General features: G+C 37.8%; 1 protein-coding gene across 6 annotated transcripts in view; it reads left to right on the forward strand.

Annotated features, from left to right (window-relative positions):
• The first annotated feature begins 2,415 nt into the window (after nt 1–2,415).
• The window catches only part of SYNJ1 (synaptojanin 1), an 82,213-nt gene continuing 65,823 nt past the window's right edge, over nt 2,416–18,805 (forward strand). For 2 of the 6 annotated variants that reach the window (XM_069472339.1, XM_069472341.1), the window contains exons 1-2: nt 2,895–2,975; nt 3,858–4,003. In XM_069472339.1, coding sequence (XP_069328440.1) covers nt 3,880–4,003 — 124 coding nt within the window. In that variant the 5' untranslated portion in view covers nt 2,895–2,975; nt 3,858–3,879. Of the gene's footprint in view, nt 2,871–2,894; nt 2,976–3,857; nt 4,004–18,805 lie in introns of those variants that run through there. The other 4 variants (XM_069472338.1, XM_069472342.1, XM_069472336.1 and 1 more) reach the window with 3 other exon arrangements.

Here is an 18,805-nt window from a genome sequence, read left to right on the forward strand (position 1 = left end):
CAAATTAATATCTAAAAATTAGGGTATTTGTCTTCAGTTCGTTCTATTGGATATGATATCTGAAACACCTGTCTGGCGCTGTTACACTGATCTCAGTCTGTCCGCTGATGGAAAGTCACATAAGCCTTGTATTAGTTTCCTGTGACTGCTGTAACAAATTACCACAAACTGGGTGGTTTAAAACAACAGACATTTATTTTCTTACAGTTCTGGAGGCCAGAAGTTGGAAATTAAGGTGTCAGTAGGGCCTTCCAAATCCTTCATCTCTTCCGGTTTCTGGTGGCTGCTGACATTCCTTGGCTAGTGGCCACATTGCTGCAATCTCTATTTCTGTCTTCACATTCATTCTCATTTTCTTTTTATCTCTCCCTCTCTCTTCCTCTCTCCCTCCCTTTCTCCCTCTCCCTCTCTCATTTTCCACCGCCTCCCTATTATAAGGACACTTATATTGCATTTAGGGCCCACCTAGATAATCCAAAATAATCTCAAAATCCTCAACTCAATCACATCTGCAAATACTTTTTTCCACCTAAATTAACATTCACAGGTTCCAGGAATTATGATGAGAATATCTTTTTGGGGATATATTTGTAGCCTCCACAGGCCCCTCATTACTCAGTTTCAAGGGTCAAGAGGGTGTTGGTCTGTCTCTGCAGGCCCTTGGGATCTCACTAGGAAGTTTGTGTATGCCACTTATCCTGTATTTCAGTCAGCCCATCCCAAAGATACTTAAAGTTTGGTGAAAATTTGTCCAGCTATTTTCAAGTGCTGTAACAAACAAAAGTAGAAGTATAAATTGGAAAGAGGGACAAGAAAAAGAAGAAGTAACATTTTAAAAGCCACTAGTAATATCGCCTTTATGTTTTTCAAACTCTGGGCATGTGCTTATTTCATGATTGAAGTGCTCTATTTCTAAAGGATTTGGAAAAGCTGTGGCCTTCTAATAACTCTAGGAATAAGAGTTGTGCTACCCTCAAGTTTAATTTGAGGAATCAGTAATTCCAATGCAGAACCCAGAAACTTGGATCTCAACCTCATTAGTCCAAAATCAAAAGGAACCAGGAATAGGCAGAACACTTGTTTCTAGAAGAGCCTACTCCTATGCTTCTCCGTTTGAGAAAGGCAGGGTTTCTAGTGTAGCCTCAGACACAGGCGTTGTGGAAAAAAATCTTGGGCTTTAGAGTAAGCAAGTTGGGTTTCAGGTCCCAACTCCATTTGAAACTGAGTGATTTCAGTTGTCATAGAAGGTATCTCCCAAGTAATGAGTTTGATAACATCAACATTTCTCCTGGAGCCATTCCCCTTCCCACCCACCCCCACCTCCACCCCCGCCCCCGCCCCCTGCATATCTGGACTATAGAGACATTATACCTGAACAGACAACTAAGAAAAATTCCATTCTCTTCCACTCCCATTTAGTTTTCTCTGTCAAATGTAATCCCCAATTGAAATGGACTCTTCTGGAAAGAAAAAAACGGCTAACTACGAATGAGAGATTATTTCGATATTAGTTTCATTTTGAGGCTGCTGTTGGTAGCCACTACAAAGAGCAAAACAGTTTTCTTTTTTAAAGAAAACAGTAGTAAATGAGAGAGAAATCCCCTCCAGTTCTCAGAACTAAATCCAAGTGTCTTTTCATTTCTCTTGCCTTGGAAGTGGCTTCTTTTCTAATTAATTATAGCTATGTTAGTGTCCTGAAACCAGGGTGGGTCCAGCTTCTCTAAAATGGATGAAGAAATGTTAAATCAAGTCACATGAGAGGGCCTGCAGGAGGAAATGATTTTGTGCAACATACCAAATTTAAATTCTGCTTTTGCTGTTAAAATAAAAGCAAGAAGGGGAAGAGGTAAAGAAAAAGCAAAGGCAAGTGGAAACACTTTCTCAGAGTGCTGGGTTCTTCAGGTTTTCAATTCCTTTCTGCCCGGCTGGCTTTGACTCTATTCTCATATTTAGGTCTCTTAAATGGAATCAGGAAGAGAAGTCTATGGGACACACTGATATTAGCCAGCAAAGCATGATTCGTTGAAAATGAAGATGAGATAAACGGGTTATATGCCTTTAGTTACTAAATTCCACGGCTGGCAAACGCTATCCGTCATTCGGTGACAACCACGTTTGCTTCGGCCTCGGTACAGCCATGTTTTGTTTGAACCCTGAGATCCTGGTTTGTGACTTTCCCCTCTCCATCGTGTGTAGAGCTGTGCACTCTCTCCTACTGTACTCCTGACAGCTCCAGAACACACGCGAAGAAAAGGGAGCGAACAAAACTGTTCCAAAGCAGGTATTAGTTTTTCTTCCTGCTGCCTACCCAGAAGCTCAGACTAAGCACTCGGCGCTGTTTGCTGCGCGACACCATGGACAGCTCTTCAGGCGCCACCCGGTTGGCCCGGCTTGCCGACCGTCCCGAGCCCTCCCCTCGCCCGTCCAGCCGGTGGAGGCGGCAGGGGGTGGTCCTGACGCCCAGCCGGGCACGTATCAATACTCAGCCCCCACAGCTTCTCCCCAGAGTCCCTCCCCGGCGCTCACGCTCTCAAAAGCCCACGCGAGGGGGCCAGGGAGGCCGGATCCTCCCTCTCCCGGCATCCTCCGTGGTGGGATCTGCAGCTGCAGCCGGGGGACACGCCGCCGGAGGCGAATTTTGCCCAGGTGTAGGCGGGGGCAGCCGGCAGTAGCCAGACGCCGCGGGGCCGACCAGAGTGGGCGGAGCTTCCCTCCTCACGCCCCGCCCACTCCCCGGCGAAGGGCGGGTCTTCCGCCCCCAGCCGCGGCGCAATGCGGAAGAGATGGGCTTGTTGGAGCGGAAGTGACGCTTCCGGTGGCTGTGGCCGCGGCGGCTGCAGGAGAAGGAGGAGGAGGAGCCGGAAGAAGAGGTGAGCAAGCCGGCGGGGGGCGGGGAGCGGCTGCGGCCAGACCCACCGGCAGCCAGGCGGGCGCTTCCTGAAGCAGTGTCCGCCGCCGCAGCCTCAGCGGGAGCGGTGAGGAGCGATCGCGGGCGGCCCAGGTGTGGGAGGCCGGGCGGGGTTGTGAGGAGACCGCGGGCTGTGAGGGGCGCCGTGTTGGGCTGGGGGCTGTGGTGACAGCGGCTGTCAGCTTGCAGGCAAGAAGGAACCGAGTCCTTCTGGGTGTCGGGTCTTCTCTTCTGGTGCATAATGGAGGGGTTGGGCTACACGGCGCCTTCGACCCCCTAGGAGGTTGACTGCTCAGGACCCCCGAGGACCCTCAGTCGGTTCCGTTCCCGGAGTCGTGACTCTTCCTGGGTGGCCATTCATATTTATCGGATCCACCTGCCGTCCCCCAAGCCGGCGGTAACCTGTGCCGCTTCCCTTGCCCTTCGTTGTCGCCCCTGGGAGAGCCTGTCGTGGTTAATCCTTGTCCTCCTCCCGCCCCCTAAGGAGCTTTGAATCAGGCTTGTTAACCTTTCCTCCCACCTCCTTTCCTTTACCCCCAAAGGAAAGGCTTAAAGTTTCCGAATAGGTTCCCTTTCAACGTAGTGACAAATCTCGAAGCAGGAAGCTGATAAACAACTCCGAACGCAATACGCTCCAAAATTTTCCTTTCAGTAAACATAAATTAAACGGGAAACTCGTCTTAACCAAACCGTTCATGGACATAACAGTGCCAAAACCTTGTTTTGCTTTGCCTTGAGAATTGGTAGCTTTTCCTCTTGCTTTTTGGTAAAATTAAGTGACGACTTATCTTTTGGAATAAACCATTCTCTTCCTGAGCTCCCTCTTTTCCACCCCAACCCCCCCCCCATCAAAACCTGGCAGGGAGGGACTTCTGGATGCCTTGCTTGCAGTCCTCGCTGCAGAAGGAAACACCAGCTTGATTTGCTTTGCTTTGCTTGGTTTTCACAGGGCTGCCTCTGAAGAAAGGAGAATGGCGTTCAGCAAAGGATTTCGGATCTATCACAAATTAGACCCCCCACCTTTCAGCCTCATAGTGGAAACTAGGCATAAGGAAGAATGTCTCATGTTCGAGTCTGGGGCTGTAGCCGTGCTCTGTAAGTCATCTGTTATAGCCCAACTGGTCATGGTCTCTGTTTTGATTTCAAATAATTCAGATTCAACCATTTTTTAGAAAAGACTCTGACAACCCTTTCACTGTATTTCATCTAGCAGATTATACATTTTTTTCTTTTTAATCAAACCTTCCTGTAAACTTTTTGTTAACAGGTTTTTGTTGGGGGGTGCGGGGAGGTGCAGGTTTGGGTAACATGATTTTGCGTTCTTGGGTTCTTCTGCTGCTTCCAAAAGTAAATCTTTTTTCTGAAGGAACTGTTGCAGTTTATATTATATCATATAAACTCATAAAATGGCTTGCTTGACATTTTCCTGTAATGAACAGAATTTCTTGTAGATCAGTTATAGTAGTAGATATTATCTAATATTATCCAATATTATTGGAGTGTCTTACATTGAGGCCCTTATATTTTCATTGAGAGAATTGTAAACCTCTAGAATTTCATGTGAGATATGTGATTGGTTTCATATAATTTAAAAATTATTTTGATAGTCCAATTTAAAGAAAAGGATTACTGCATCACAAGAAAAATAGATTACTAAGGTTTGGGTTATTTTGTCGGCAGATGGATGAAATTAAAATGACTAATTTGAATATTATGGTTTGTTCTTAATGTAAGATTTAGGCAGACAGCCCCAGTTTGGGGTTATTTCAAATGTGGTAGTATTTTTTAGAGGTTTTCTAGTGTTAACTACTTGTTCTTTTTATGTTTTTTGTATGCGAAAATCAGTTTAGTTACTGGTTCTATTTTATAAATTTAAAAGTGTTTGAAAGACATGCTTGCAAATACAATCCCTTACATATTTTAAACTGTTAACTTTCTCCACACTTAGTAAGTGAAGAGCATAAGACCCTAATCTTTGCATAAAGAATATTAACTTCAGCATAAGTTAACCTGACAAAAATAGTTTAATTTTATCCTGATGTGGAAAAGGGTAGTAACATAATGAAAATCCATAATCAAAGAATGGAGTATAAGAAATATATATTTTTGATACATATGTTAACATGGTTTGAATGAAGGAGAAGGGCCATATGTCTTGTAAGAACAAGTATAAATAATATTGATTGGCCGGGCGCGGTGGCTCACGCCTGTAATCCTAGCACTCTGGGAGGCCGAGGCGGGTGGATCGCTCGAGGTCAGGAGTTCGAGACCAGCCTGAGCAAGAGCGGGACCCCGTCTCTACCAAAAATAGAAAGAAATTATATGGACAACTAAAATATATATATACAAAAAATTAGCCGGGCATGGTGGCACATGCCTGTAGTCCCAGCTACTCGGGAGGCTGAGGCAGTAGGATCGCTTAAGCCCAGGAGTTTGAGGTTGCTGTGAGCTAGACTGACGCCACGGCACTCACTCTAGCCCGGGCAACAGAGCAAGACCCTGTCTCAAAAAAAAAAAAAAAAAAATATTGATTATACTCAATCAGAATGGACTTAATTGCTTCAAATTGTTTTTATATTTAAATAAAGAAAATAGCTTGCTACAATATTAATTTCCATAGCATATATTTTTATACTACAAGTATAATTCTTATACTGATAAATTCTTAACTAAAAATATTTGGGGAGATTGAAGTTTTGGTTTAGTGTAGAAGACATTTTTCAGCTGCTTGTGTTTGGTGACATTACCTTATTTACTGATCTTGTCTAAATTCTAATGTTTCTTTAATTGTGGTTATTCATAATTATAATGAAAAGGCAAATTTTCAGCTACAAAGTATGTATTATCTATAGTTTTTAGGTTTATTGTGTACTTTCCTCCAAGGCCAGAAAACCTAAGAATAATTGTCTTTCCAAAACCTTCAGCAGCCATCTTTTATGCCAGATAATGTTTTTTTTTTTTTGAAAGGCCCCAAAACATCCATTTTGACATTAATATTCATTTTAAGGAGAAAGAATATTTAAATGTTTTCTTAATTATTTATTCTATTTATTTTCATTATATTTAGGCTGTATAAGTAATTCTTCAGAGAAAAATGTTTGAATATTGCCTCTTTCTGTAAAGCAAGCATAAATGGATGTATAATCTCTTTGATATGTTACTATCTTTCCTTCTATAAACTTTATAATAATAATATTTAAGAGCTAACAAACCTTTTTTATCAATCATTTGACTCATAAAGTTATTTGGCCTTCAGTTTGGAGTGATACTAATGTTTATATTGTGCTGTACGGTGTTCGTTTTTTAAAGCCTTCACAATTTTTAAATGCCTGTTATATTCAGGGAACTGTGCTTAGAAAATGCTGACATGTTCTCTTATCTTCAGCAATCCCAGATCCCTGAATTTTAGTGCATCCTGCATATCAATCTACCAGAAGAATCTTCTATAATAATTTTTTATATTAAACTGAAGTGTAACCCGGTTTTTCACCAAGATTGAGTTCAAATTCCTCAACCTGTCATTTATCCAGTGTTTATCTCTAAGGAGACTCTGGTGTTTCCTCAGTGCTTTTTCAGATTACGATGATTATTCCAGCCTTCATCATGCTGTTCCTTATTACACCTTCTTCCTCCCAAGACTGCTAGAGTGCTTCTCTCTACCTTTTTAGTCCAAGCCTGGCAGTCCCACTCAGGTCTTCTTCCTTCATGAGAATCTGCCTCATCACTGCAGCTCGCTTTTATCTCTACCTTCCTGTCATTTCTGTAGAACTTAGTCTGTATCATAAGATGAGCACTCTTCATGTGCTGGTTTTGTTGTTCTCTAAATGCATGTATGCAGGTGTTTTTCTTTAAAATAGATGGTAAAAGTGACCCTAGTCTTCACATACCCAAACTTTATAATTTCAACAGTCTCTAGTTGCTCTGGCTTTAAAGAGTAAAGTTTAAAAAATGAGACATTTTAGTTGGTATACAGTGTTGAGGATTGGCAGTCACTTAATTGTCTTGGCTTATGCCAGAAGTGCCATGAGATACCAAACATGAAATTTTATCTTTCGTATTATGAGCACATACCAAAAAGTAGATTGCAAATGAAAATACAGTGAAAATAGTCTCAGAACATGGATCCCCTTAGAGACCGATCCTATTGTCCACTAATCCGGCCTCAGGACTCTGTCTTTATGTTGAGAGGATTCTAAGCTTAAATCAGTCATGATGCTATGACATAAGTGTCATAATCACCTGGACAGCTTTTACAAATTCTGGTACCTGGGGCTCTAGTCCCCCAGAGATTCCGATATAATTAGATTGTGATGGTCATTTCTGAGCCAAGTTTATGTAGACCTTTCGATGAAAAATTAGGGGATCAGTTTTTTTTGGCTTGCAGATTTTATCCAAAATAACCATGTTTCCAGAATTTTAATGCTATTGTTATCTATTGTGGGATTAATAAGTAGTTTTCTTAAAACCCTCAAGCTGAACCAAGTGCTAATGCTCCACTAGCACTTTGGGTATAGTGCCTTCATATCATATGGAACTGTGTTCAGGTTTCTATGTCTGGATGCTGGGCTTTTTGAAGAAAAAGTTGTGCTTAGTAATGCTTGTATCCCTAATGCTTAGTACAGTGTTTTACCCATACCTTAAGAATAAATGGTTATTAAGTGAATAACATCAAGGGAAAAACTAACCTAAACTAGATTACAAAGTTACATAGTTATTGTGTTTATGGTATATTTTTCTATAAAGTTTATTTCTTATATTTTAAAGAATTGCAATTGAACTGCTGATATAAAAGACATATTACACATTATTTAGATTTGTTACTGAAAAGTCCTAATGGAAATAATGGTTAACCACATTATTAAGGTTTTTCTGAAATGCCAATTAAAAATGTCTGATGAATGTTATTTATGACTTTTATAAATACTATTAACAATTTATTTTAAAATTACTCTTCTTGGCCGGGTGTAGTGCCTCACTCCTCTAGTCCCAGCTACTTGGGAGGCTGAAGTGGGAGGATTGCTTGAGCCCAGGAGTTTGAGGTTGCTGTGAGCTATGATGACATCACTGCACCGGGTGACAGAGCAGACCCTGTCTCAAAAAAATTTTTTTTTCAGTTGAATTTGACATTTTCTATACTCATAATTTTCAAAAATGAATAATGCTAAAAATGGGTATATTACCAAAAAACATTTAACTGTTATCTAAGGATAAGAACATTTCAGAAGTTTTTTAAATAAATAAATGCAACAGAAGAAATCAATAATGAAATTATTTTCCATTTAAAGAAAAGTAATTTTTTTTTTGTTTGTGTGGGGTTTTTTTTGGTTTTGTTTTGTTGTTTTTTTGTTTTTTTAGTAGCTGGGACTAAAGGTGTGCTCTACCACATCCAACTAATTTATCTATTTTTTGTGGAGACAGGGTCTCACTCTTGCTCAGGCTGGTCTCGAACTCCTGGCCTCAAGCAATCCTGCCATCTTGGCCTCCCAAAGTGCTGAGATTACAGGTGTGAGCCACTGCGCCTGTCCTAAAGTGAAATTTGATGTCTGTGGGGCAGTGGTTCAGTTTAGCAGGTGGACTCTGTGATCAGGATGCTGCGTCTATACCAGTATAAGCAGCAAGTGTGATGGCCAGCAAGTTATGACAGTACATTTTCCACCCCCTGGAAACTAATTCATTAAGAGATAAAAGAAATCTCTCAACTTTGTGTATGATTCAGTGTTCCTAGTCTTTCTACAGTTTATACACACGCAAAAGCATCATCACAGGGAAGGACAAGCAGTCAGACATACATGCATTAAACCCACAGTGTTATTATTTACAGCCTATCTCATGCTTTAGTAAACAATTTATTTCATCATTGTATCCTAAATAGAAGATGGAGTAAAGAGAACACATGGGAAATAGAGAATGATTCTAAAAACTGAAGTTGTGGATCCCCTGTTTAAAAGATGGGGATGTAAGGCAGTGATGTAAATTCCTAACTCTTAAAATTAAAGCTTTTGATCTTTTCTATATCACATGCTACTATGAGGCTAAGGATGAATTGGTTTCATCTGTCCAGTGGTGAAATTATTTTCAGGTTTACCAAGTAGTATAATTTGAGTCAGGTTAGTACTCAAATCATGCACTTCAGTAGACAGCAAGGCCACATCACCTAACTCTGGCCCTGGTTTTACCAGGTTGTCCACATAGAGATACTTTGTCTACCTAATTTTTTCTTGTATCATGCAAATATGAGTCATAAATGTAGGACAATATTCTGGAGACCTTTATCATAGAATGTGAAGTATCCTGTCTTTTCTATGAAAGGGCACAGTGTAAAGGAGTAATAATAATGAATAACAGTTGCCATTTACTGGAAGCTTACTGTGTCAGTCACAACATTAAGCCAGAGGTTTCTAAACTTTATTGTATCATGGTGCCCTTATTGTCTCATTAAGTTTTTAACAGCACCTCTAGGCTACAGGCAATTCCTAATAGTTCTGTTTATTATATAGGTCTAACACATATTTATATCCAGCAAATTTAGTAGCTATGTGAAAAAAGTGCAGAATAAATTGAAAATAATTTATTTTCTTCATAAGTAATCACATTTATTTACTAGTAGGATGTGTGTGCCTGTTGATGACTAAACAGACAGCTTTTCAGATCTTGGAATCGGATTGAACACTGACTACCCTTCTCATTTCCTGTTCCACACAGCTTTTCAAGTGGTACTTGCTTTTATCACGCACCCACCAAAACCCAGCTTCACAAATATATGTCATCCAAGGAATGCATTGCAATCCAATGTTACAACTCTGAACCACTTCAAGCTAATAATTTGGCTGGTATCCATCATATATTGAGGTTCTCAGTGTTTCCTTCAATTTAAAATATCTTGCTTGTGGCTTCCCTGGGAGTTTGCTGCAATTCCCTGGGGTATCTCAGCATACAGTTGAGTAGAATAGGGTATTTCATGCACTTTGTTTCATCCAATTCTGTGAGTTGTGCTTTTATCCACATTTCACAGATGTGGAAACTGAGGCTTATAAAGATTAAATAACTGTTGCAATGATATAATCTTACCATTTGATTTTCTTTTCCACTGTAATTATTGTTTGTGCTTTTGTGAGGGTGGTGGCTGTTACTTTCAGGGGTGAGAAATAAAGAGTGAAAAGAAGGGAATGCCAGTAAAATACTTTACAGATAAGAGTGAAATTGGTAGTATTTTTAATGAAGGAACTGTTACACTTGTGTTTTTGCCAATAAGCTATGAATATATTGGAGGGGAAAACATGGTTTAATTTAGCGTGAGGTCATTAAACCCAAAATTTCTTTGCTGGGCCAAGTTAAATGTCAGGGTATAGAATTTTGGGTAAGTGTAGTAAGTGAAAATGACAAGCAGTGTGGATAGTTTTTTTTTTTTTTTAATTGCCAAATGCTGTCAGCATGATTGCCCTTTAGATAAGTTGCAGTATCTTATCTCTTTTTAAGAAACATTTGCAAGTTGAGGGTAGAAATGACTTTTTATAGTTGACTTTTTCAGCAGAGAAATGATGAAATTCAGACTTGTTATTTATCACTTTGTTAGGGTTGGAAAAATTTATTTTTTTATAAATAATTTTTGGAATCTATATATTTAATAGAAAGTAAACAACAACTTAAATATCAACTCTTTAAAAATAAAATCAACCCAACTTTTCTATCCTGGGCTGGTAGCAGGATTAGCTTACATTGTAGGGCCAAACCAATATTTCCTAAGTGCTTTCATTTCTTTACCACTTAACTTTGCAAAGAGGAAATAAAAGGGAAAGGCAGAATTTCTCTCTCATTGAACAGTAAAACACCATTAAGTGTCTTTTTATTATATAATTTCAGTTCTATTAGATGTTCTTACTTGTCCTATAAAATATAACTAGCCAAGGACTGTAAGAGGATTTTTGCTGCTGACCATGGTGGAGTAACAGGAACTAGATTTACCTTCCCACCTTAAATAACAACAAAATGAACAAAATATATGGAATGATATTCAGACATCCAACAATAGGCAGCACAGGACATTGACGCCCAAGAGAGGGCAGTTAGATAGGCCTTATGATAGCTCCAGCTTACTGCCTGAAGAGCTTCCAGGCAGAAAATGCAGCCAGACAAAGCTTGGCAGGCTCCCTGAGCAGGGAATATGGGGAGACCAAGGCTGTCATAATTCTTGGGGCTGAGTACCAATGAGGAGATAGCTGCATGAAAAGCTCCAGAGGTCTGTAGAGGATTCCACCTGAGACTTTAGCTGAGTACCGATCGGTGCCAATGTGTGAGGAAACTATCCAAGGCAGGGAGAGAGTCACCAAAAAGGAGCAGGTAGAAAAAATTTCTAGAGCTCACATTGGGCTGGAAATATTTCCTGCTGAACAGCCAGAGTGGGGAATACATGGGGAACTGTAATACATGGGGGATTCAGTTGAGTACTCAAAAGGGTATATTGCATCAGTTATGGGGCAAAATAGCCCTAGACTAAATTCCACTCTAGTCCTACCTAAAAAAGCTTAAAAACAAGACCCAAAGGGATCACACTGTTTCAAATATCTTAATTTCCAAATAACTATCCCAGAACAAAGTTTAAGAATATTTATAGGAGGCTGGGGTTGGTGGCTCACACCTGTAATCCTAACACTTTGGGAGGCTGAGGTAGGAGGATCTCTTGAAGCAAGGAGTTTAAGACCAGCCTGAGCAAGAGCGAGAGCCCATCTTTACAAAAGATACAAAAATTAGACACAAATTATCTGGGCGTGGTAGCATGTGCCTGCAGTCCCAGCTACTCGGGATGCTGTAGGAAGATCGCTTGAGCTCAGGAGTTTGAGGTTGTAGTGAACTGTGATGACACCACTGCCCTGTAGCCTGGGCAACGTAGTGAGACCTTGTCTCAAATATAAAAAAAAAATTAAATTTTGAGATGATAAAGTCTGAATCAGTGAAATTTTGAAAGAAGCATAGAAAGCAATAAAAGAATGGAGTAGACTAAAGTACCAAAAGTGGGTATAGCTTTAAAAATTGCATATTGTATTTTACTGGCGACAATTTAAATTTGTTTGTTTTGAGTTTTTTTAATGGTTGTTAATAAGAATTTGTGTTTTATCTTTTTCCAGCTAAAATAGATTTTATAAGTGTAAGCCATTGTTGCTTTGTAATGTTACATATATAAGCATGTGCATTCACATTGGATTACATTTCATAGCTACTGAACCAGTCAAATTACTGTGAATAAATTTGGCATTTGGGGAGATGCATGAACTCTTCTTGGTCAGTTGGACACTAAGTACTCCCTCAGTTCTGGTGGAAAGAACTTATATGCTCTTTAAATTCCTGAATGATTTTGGGATAAGTAAGTCAGTGAAAAGAAAAAATTTAAAAAAAAAACCTTCTTGTTATATTATTGTCTCAAACATTAAATATTTCTATATATTAAATATTTATTAAAATATTCTGTCTATTTTATTGTAGTCTTGTATAAATTTTCATATATAAAGTGTGTTTGTTTACATAAAATAGCTCTTAGCAACAAATATTTATTATGGGTTGTGTTTCATTCTGCTCACTAGTGGACTGTAGGATTGCTATAATCTGTTGGATGCCTTGCTGAAATGTAGATAAACAAAGTCTTTTATGTCCTGTAAACCATGTGTGAAGTATAGGTAGGACGAATCTTATTTTATTAAAAATTTTTTTTTTATTCTTGAGTCTTATAGTTAAGTAAATTCCTAGCTGGTTGTACATTAGTGCTCATTGGTTGTCTGTCCTTGGTTTAATATTTCATCAATTCTCTTAGAGAATGGGGTAGAAAGTATAGTTATCAGGTGTAGTTGTTGCAAAGATATGCAGGATTGATACAGAGTTGGGTAGAATAATTATGTTGGATGACACAATTGAGATCCAGCTTTATCAAACTGAGGTAATGGGTTAGATAGAACCTACAAAATGAAAATGCACTTCCCCCATGCACTGGATCAAATTGATTGCTTATTGCTGAACCAACTGGTATTGATATCATGTGCCATTTGGATCAGGCAGATCATTGGCATGAGATAGTAATTACTATGATCATCTAGGTTCCTGTAGTACCCCAAACTGTATGGTGGCTAAACAATAAGGAAGGGTTGGAATAAATACTGTGTTGATGGTCACATTGACCACTGCATACTCTCAAACCTGCTCTTCCTTCAGTCTTCCTTGTCTCAGTGGATTGCACTCCATCCACAGAACTTAAAATCTTCCTCAATACCTCTTCCTCTCTCACTCTACATACTCCATTACCAAGTACAGTCAACTCAACCTGCTTATTTCATTGGTAATCCATGTAATTCATGCCATTTTAACTGGTTCTATTCCAGTTAAGTTGATGTCATCTCATTACAGTTGCCTCTTTGCTTCTACTTCCCCTAACTACCCCCACTCTTTTAAAAACACAATTTAGATCTTATTCCCTTGCTTAATACCCTTCAGTGGATGCCCACTGAACTTAAAATCCAAACTCCAAGGTGACCTACAATAAAATTGAGTCCTTGCCTCCCTCTTCAGTCTCATACCACTCTGCCTCTTGGTTTCTGTGTTCCAGCCTCATTGGCCTTCCTTCAGTTCTGAATGTACCATATTCTTTCCCGTCTTATGATCTTCACATATACTGTTCCTTCTCAAATTTTTATTTTTTAAATAATAAGCTTATTATAGCACATGTAGAAAAGTATACAAATCATAAACACATAGGTTGCTGAATTATTAGAGTGAACATACCCATATTACCACTACCGGGTTGAGAAATCAAGCATTATACCAGCTCTCTAGGGAGTAATCCCCTCTTGCTCCTTCCCAATTATCTTCTTCATGTCTACAAAGAGAATCACTATTGTGACTTCTTACATCATAGAATAGATAGAATAGCTTTATCTGTTTTTCAGCTTAACATAAATGGAATCATCCACTATGTATTCTTTGTGTCTAGCTTCTTTCACTCAATGTTGTTTGTATGTGGGAGATTGATCATTCACGTTGTAGCAAATGGCAGTAGTTTACTCATTTTTGTTGCTATGTAGTATTTTATTGTATGACTATTCCAGTATTTAGCTGTTCTATTGACATTTGTTTATTTACAATTTTTGCCATTACGAATGACACTAGTATGAACATTCTTGTGTATGTTTTTTGATACATACATGTACATATTTTTGTTGGATATATTCTTAGGAATGGAATTGCCAGGTCATAGGATATGTGTATGTTACCTGGAACATTTTTGCTTCCACACTTCATTTGGCTAGTTTCCTGTTTATTCTTCAGATTTCAGTGTAAAGGTCACTTCTACAGTCAGGCTTATTCTAACCACTGTCTTCCCCCAACAAATGATTTTAAATTAGGTCCTCCTGGCTGGGTGCAGTGGCTCATGCCTGTCTGTAATCCTAGCATTCTGGGAGGCTGAGGTGGGAGGATTGCTTGATCTCAGGAGTTCGAGACCAGCCTGAGCAAGAGCGAGACCCAGTCTCTACTAAAAATAGATAAATTAGCTAGGCATGGTGGCATGCACCTGTAGTCCCAACTTCTCCCAGCTACTCAGAAGGCTGAGGCAGGAGGATTGCTTGAGCCCAGGAGTTTGAGGTTGCAGTGAGCTATGATGCCACTGCACTCTACGTGGGGTGACAGGGCAAGACTCTGGTCTCAAAAAAAGAAAAAAAAAAATAGGTCCTCCTGTTGTAGTCTGTTCAAACTCCATCATAGTACTTATTATAATTTATAATTTTGCATTTGTATAGTTATATAATACTTGTCTTCCTAATCTGATTCCTAAGAAGTTATCAGGGTACTATTTTTATTCCTTTAACTTTGCTCAGGGTCCTGGTACATGTTAGGCATACAGTAAATACTTGTTGCATGAATGAATGAATGAAAGGTTATTTTTTCCAAAATGTCACCAAGATTGGAATGTGTAGTTTATATAGAACATTAATTTAGGTAGTTTGATGTCTTTCAGTTGGAATTTTAATTCCTTAATTATACAAAGAAAACCTCTTCCTTTTAAAATAATTTTTCTCTTTATATATGATGACATGAAAACAGGCTTTACTGCTTAGCTAGTTATGTGATCCTGGATGAATCACCTAACCTCTAGTCTTTTTCTTCTGAAAATGAGAAGCTTTGACTACATGATCTTTAGGATCCTCTGGAGGTTCTCTTGTTCTATACCAAAGTGTTATCTGCAATGCAAATAAGCTGACCACAAACTGTGGTGCATGCAACCACAGGCAAATTATGATTGCAGGAAGATCATTTTAATTTGCAGTCTTATTTTCACATTCTTATTGACCTTCTTTAGCTTGTCTTCTGTATCAGCTGGGAAAGACAGTCTATTCCTACTCTGGAAGGTTTGAGCCACAGCGGACTGTTGACATTGGATAGCAGGACCTTTATTGGGTGGCTTTATTATTTAGTTCAAATTATTATAATTCATCAGAAATTACTTTTAATTTAAACTTAAAATACTTTTAAGTTTAATAACTTTTATCTGTGGATCTTGTGTAGTGTTAATTTTGTTTCTTTCCTGTTCAGATGGCAGAGTTAGCCATGCAGCTATGATTAACATGTGACAGCCAGTAAGCCTCTGTTTTAGAGTTACAACTCATGAAAATCAAGAAGTAGGTGTATGATTGTGTTTTCATCTGAATTTCTGTTTGATCTTAATGCTTCATTGTTTTGCCTTAAATTCTAATTTGAGAACGGAGGTTATAATAACAACAATGATAAATAATGCCAATTATATCATATGTCATAGTGCTATAAGAGTAAGCCACTCCACAAAAAAAGGATGTCGATTAATGTGATAGAGAACAATTGATATGTTAAATTTTGGCAGAGAATAATTAATATATTTATACTTTAAATGTTTTATAGTCTATAAATTAACCATTTCTACAGCTTCTATTTTTGGTGCTTTCCAGTAGCTTAAATAGGAAAAGTTGTAGTTTGGACCTGCCTTCAGTTCATGAATTTGTTCAGGTAAAAGAACTTTGAAAACATGCACAGAGCTAAAATAATGAATAAGTTATTGGAATTAAGTTGTAGAATATTACTACCTCATGGCTTTATATAGTTTTAGATATTTCTTAATATCATCTGTGATGATGACCAAGGTGAGCTTATTATTTTCCAAGGATAGTTTCAACCAGTTCCAACAGAGTAGAATGTTAAAGCTATATTATTTAGGATAAACGTAAGGAAAACATTTATGACAAATTATAGCAGTCTTTACCCTTCCTGGGGCCTCCATTCTTGAATTGCCGAATCTTTCCCTTTCCCAATTTATTACATATTATTATTTGATGAATATTTGATAGCCTTGGGAAAAGCAGGCTATAAGAATGTTCTAAAGCTCTTATTGCTTCCTTTCAAGTTTATAAAAGTCCAAATGCCTATTGAACTTTTGGCTAATATACCCCTGGTCTAGGGTAATTGGAGGAAAGTATTTGTCTGATCACTTAGAATTCTAGCAGCTTCCGGCTCTCTCACTGACTGGCCAGAGTTATCTTCTCTTCTTTCTGAATTTATCCAGTATGCCAAAGAATGTTGTGAGATTAAATTTTTTTAACATTTTATTTAGGGAGAATAGTGTAATTGACTGCTGGGTATTCCCACCCAGGCTCAACAGTTACCAATTCATGGACACTTTTATTTATCTATATCCCTACCCACTATCTGGCCCTCTCCATTGATTTTGAAGTAAATCCTAGTTAGATATCATTTAATTTCATCCATAAATATTTCATATGTACTTCTAAAAGATAAAAGTTCTTTTTAAAAAAAAACAGCCACAATGTCATTATCATCACATCTGAAAACTTAACAGTAGTTTTTAAAAATCACATATCCAGTCAATGTTCACATCTCCTTGAAGCCTAATAAATGTGTTTGTGAGAATAAATGTTTATGGCAATGTTTTATTTTGCTTTCAATTCTATTCTATGACCTTATTCCTATTCATGTATTCACTAGGAGTAGAATCAGAGAGCCTTCAGATTATCAATTCTAATAAGGATATATTTAAAATATGGCTGTAATTGTAAATTTATGCTTAAGATAGTTCTGTGGTCTTAGGAAATACGTGTTTGCAAGATTTAAGGCATGAATGAAAGATAGTGTTGAGTATGACATAAAAAGAAGAGTTTTTTCCTTTAAACCATTGAGGAAGTTAGGTACTATTTCTCTCGGAGGTATTATAGCAGTAACTTTAGAAGTTGGGATTTGCCTTAGCAGATGTGTTTAATATGTAAACTAAAGAGGTGTGGGCCTCCTGACCTTAGCTGAACTGCGGCAGATCTTGATGGGCTCAGAGTTACTCCTAAAACAGTGGTCTTGTATGACATTCCTACCTACTTGTGGTTAGAAATCAGTAACTTATAAAGAAAGGTTTGTTTTTCCTAGCATCTTGTTTGCTTAATAACTATCGTGAATAGGAGAGAGAAAAAAAAAAAAAACCTCTCCACAAAAGGCAGTTTATTCTGTTCATTGAAAGTACAGTGGATACTTTGAAAGACTGCACTAGGCAGGAAAGTGACCTGAATTTCCCTGTCATTGTATGTCCAAAACTTTCATTTCCGCTCATTCTTTCAGTTTGTTTCCTCTGAACTCTCTGCACACCCTACCACTTCAAAAACTCCACTATTTTAAATCCTGGTTAGCAATTATTTAACAATGCCTGTCTCCCCCACTCCCACCCTCACTCCCTGCCACAGACATCACTGTGAGGAGTTGTTGAATGTGAACTTCAGTAATGAGGGCATCCAAATACTTTCAAAGGTAAAATGTTTATCATTTTATGTATTATTTTTAAATTAGCAAAACATTTACTTTTGTACTATAACCTTTCCATTTGTTTTTGTCTATTAGATGTATACTTAATCAGTCTCGTATTAGGTTGTTATTGTGTTGAGATATATAGAAATGCTACTTTCTATTGTTATTAGCATACAAGTGACTGTAGCATAAAAATAGGAGAAAGAGTTACTTCCAACTAGAGTGATCAGGGAAAACTTAAGGAAAGGAAGTGGTATTTTAGTTAGGGACTGAAAGGTGGGTAATATTTAGAAATTTAAAGATGACTAAAGGTTACTCCAGATGGAAACAACACTGTGAACAAAGGAAGAGAGAATAAAAGTGGAACATGTTGAAGGGGCAACAAAATTATTCTTTTGGCTGAAGCATAGGATGCAAGGGGAGGATGTTAAGGGAAAAAGAAAGATGGGGATGGATTGAGTAAGTATTTACAAATGCTGTATTTTATCTAAAGATTATACATATTATCTTACATAATGTATAGGCTTTCTTATTTTAAGTAATCTCTTTATAGTGGAAGATTCTCAAATTATTTTCTAGAACTAAACTACCAGAGTAGGTGGACAGTAATTTAGATTCATCTCTCTTACATCATGTATTTTTGTATATTTAATACAGTGTCATAAAATAAGGAAATCTTTTTTTCTCCATTTAAAAAAAATGTATGAGGAGGGAATAACAAGATATTATGAGAGTTTATCTTACTAATGTCATTTAGAGATATAAGCTTCTTGATTTAGGAATAAGTACATGTATTTTTAAATTTTGTTTTTGCTTGTTAAATTAAAAAAATTTTTTATTTTTGAAACAATTTAAAACATACAGAAAAGTTGAAGTTCAGTACAAGGAACTTTTTTTTGTCTGAGCCTTTTTAGAGTAAGTTGCTTACATGACACCCCATTCCCCAAATACTTTATTATGTATTTCCCACAAAGACTTTCTTCTGCATAACTATAACTATCATAAAATTAACGTTGATAAATTATGGCTGTGTAATCCTCAGACTCCATTCAAGTTTCACCAATTATCCCAACAATATCTTTTATA

This window comes from Eulemur rufifrons, chromosome 7 (genome assembly GCF_041146395.1).
Source record: "Eulemur rufifrons isolate Redbay chromosome 7, OSU_ERuf_1, whole genome shotgun sequence".
Classification (NCBI taxonomy): domain Eukaryota; kingdom Metazoa; phylum Chordata; class Mammalia; order Primates; family Lemuridae; genus Eulemur; species Eulemur rufifrons.